The sequence below is a fragment of the Poecilia latipinna genome, unplaced genomic scaffold (assembly GCF_001443285.1).
Source record: "Poecilia latipinna isolate Pla-1442-1.1 unplaced genomic scaffold, P_latipinna-1.0 Scaffold6731, whole genome shotgun sequence".
Taxonomy (NCBI): Eukaryota; Metazoa; Chordata; class Actinopteri; order Cyprinodontiformes; family Poeciliidae; genus Poecilia; species Poecilia latipinna.
In genome coordinates this window covers 1-2,966 of record NW_015119347.1, presented here as the reverse complement: position 1 = coordinate 2,966, position 2,966 = coordinate 1, and the positions used below count along the sequence as shown (strand labels likewise).

Here is a 2,966-nt window from a genome sequence, read left to right as displayed (position 1 = left end):
AACACATTTTTTCAAGAAATAAATCGTTTCATTGACACGCTGTGTGTTTATGATCTTAAGGTGGCAAACTGCCCAAAAAACCTTCATTTGCTCTTGAACAAAATGGCTCCAGTTTTAATCAGCATCGTTCATCTGGTCACATCCTGATGAGGTTTCTACCAGCTTCATCTTTCTACCAGAACACAACCCGGTTCCCTGCAGGGCCTGGCGGTCACGGCCGATTGCTCAGTTCTTCCTGACCCGTTCAGATCAGGATGTTCTGGTGTACTTTGACCCAAAGCAGCCCAGACCATAACACTGCCACCACCACACACTGCAGACATGGCTTCACTCTCCTCTTAATGAAACCATCACCGCTCAGCGGTCCAATCTCCCTGTTCTGTGGTTCGTTTCAGGTCTGGATCAGAACCACGGTGGGGAGTACGCCGCCTACAGGACTGTGATTGAGACTTTCATCGCAGCTCTCAGGTCCTGTGACATCACTCCCTACGTGGTTCTGGATGGAGGTTCTGATGTCACAGACAAAAAGTTGGAAACGGTAACAAAGCGGCGCGAGGACCGGATCCGGAAAGCTCATGAAGCAGCGGTCAGCGGTACAACGATGCACATCCTCCCCCGAATGGCCCAGGTGGTCTTCATACAGACGCTGGCCCGGCTGCAGGTTCCGCTGGCCCAGTGTTTTGCAGAAGCTGACCAGGAGATAGCAGCGCTGGCATCAGAATGGTGCTGCCCGGTTCTGTCCAACGACAGCGACTTCTTCGTCTTCGACCTGCCGGCGGGGTTTCTGCCCATCAGCCACTTCCTCTGGCGGGAGGTGAGGCAGAGCGGCTCTCAGAGCTCCATCTGCTGCAGGAGGTACTGCACCTCCAGCTTCTGCAGCTTCTTCGGACTCCGGCGCCAGCTCCTGCCAACCTTCGCCGCCTTGGCGGGTAACGACTACGTGAAGCTGAGAGGGATCGACTGGACTCGGTTCGTCCACGCCGGTACCGGCACAGAGGCCTGCAGCCGCCTGGAGGGGCTGCTCTGCTGGCTGAAGGGGCTCCAGGAGTCCCGGGAGCCCCTGGAGGTCCTGGAGGAAGCACTGGGCCTGATGGGGGACCTGAGCGGGGACAAGCAGGAGCTCCTCCAGAACCTGCGTCTGGGGATGGAGGAGTACCAGCTGGGTCGGAGCGCTCTGAGCCGCTTCTTCCTTCATGGAGCGCCGCCTGAGTTCCCAGCACTGGAGCAGGTGACGAACTCCGTATTTCTGTTCAAGATACTTTTTTGATCCTAGCAAGGAAATTAGTTTGTCCAGAAGCTGAAACATAATAAAAATACACATAAAATAAAAACTAAATATGTTAGAAATGACCAGATGTGAAATCCAGTGCGATCAGCCAGACGCTGAGTGAAGGGCGGGCGGCTCCAGGGTGGGACGCTCATTCCGGGTCCAGACTCCGATGACCGAATCGGCCCTGCTGTCCAGTCGCTTCTGCCACCCAAGCAGACAACAGAACTCATCACTTTCAGCACAGACCTGACTTTACAGCATGTAGACCGACTCACAGCACACTGTGAGCTGGCAAAGAAAGCATGTCATGAAGTTGAGCAGTTGAGGTGGTGAGGAATAAACGCAACAGGCCCAGGGTGACGTCATAATGGAGGCAGGAAAACAAAATCCAGAATTCACAGGCAGCACAGGGAACCAGCGGGCCAGGCTGCAGACGGACAGCTACACAAAGACAACAGGTGGACCTAAATACACAGGGAGGGTAGTCATGGAACAAGACACACCTATAAACAGAAAACTCAAATCCTCTCGGTGTAGACCGCTCTGTCCCTTGTTGAAGGTCAAATGTTGCTGACCAGTCAGGTGGACACCCAGATGTCCGTCACAACCGCCTCTATGTGTCCTGACTGGCAGCGGGGGTTGGACTTAAGCAGGGGTCTAGTCCAAGGGTGGCAAACCTGCGGCTCTTCATGGCTCTTTGATACCGAAATTTCCCACACTCATTGAAGGCAGCACTGCTAAAAGCAGCGTAACGCCGCGCAGGATGTGAAACTTTAAGCTATCCTAGCGCTGCAAGAGGCGGAGAGACTTTAACAGGTGGAAACTGAATCATTTAGGAATAAAATATGTTTCCATGGCAACAGCTGTCCTCAACAAGTCTCCGTATTTCTGTCGGCTGCGTCGTTTCACGGCGGTGGGACGCAGAACAAGCTGCTGCTGCGCAAATACGAAGACCAGGGCCGTGCAGAGACCACTAAGGGACAGAATATTAAAGCTCTGAAACGATTTTCAGATGTAGCGCTTTCTGGTGTCTAAGGCTAGATCTGGGTTCTATTTACGGTTACACCCCAAGAAACTGGTTTCACTACATTTCCCATGAACCACTGTTATAAAGCATTCAACTTAGTTAACTGCAGATGTCTGACCCATGAATAAGGAGACTTTATAAAGGCAAAGCTTTTATTTACCAAACTTCAGAATGCAAATTAAAGTAGACCAGATGTGAAAACATACTGAATATGGTCACCAGCAGACCTTATGTCTGCCTGAATGAATAGAGCCTAAACTGTTTGTTCTTTAACCTCCTACTAACCAGGAAAATACAAATAAAAATACAACAGGCTTTGACAAATACCTGGTTCAGAAATGGGGACTTTCCCTGTCTTTCAAACGCTTATAGAGTTCTACACTGACTTATTCTGAACAGTCCCGAACACATAAGAGTCCTTTAGTCTGAACAAAATACATTTAAAATAAATGACAGTTTTTAATTAGTGGGCCCACCATAAAATAAAACAAATAAAAGCCGGCATTATAGTCATTCAAACCCCCGTTGCAGGCCTGATTCTGACGACACTCACCACTGGTCCTCGATCCACAGTGGCTGGTTTTTATAAGGTCCTGGTGACCATAGACACAATATAAGAATAGACCCTCATGGACCGCTCTCGCCTATTGTCGCTGACGAGATTTAGGG

General features: G+C 50.4%; 1 protein-coding gene across 1 annotated transcript; it reads left to right on the top strand.

Moving 5' to 3' along the window:
* Positions 1–319: 319 nt before the first annotated feature.
* LOC106944052 (protein asteroid homolog 1-like) lies at positions 320–1,719 on the top strand (the record flags this gene model as incomplete). The annotated part of the gene is made up of 1 exon (XM_015027317.1): positions 320–1,719. A coding segment is annotated over one exon (948 nt), but the record flags the coding sequence as incomplete, so codon positions are not given.
* Positions 1,720–2,966: the final 1,247 nt, after the last annotated feature.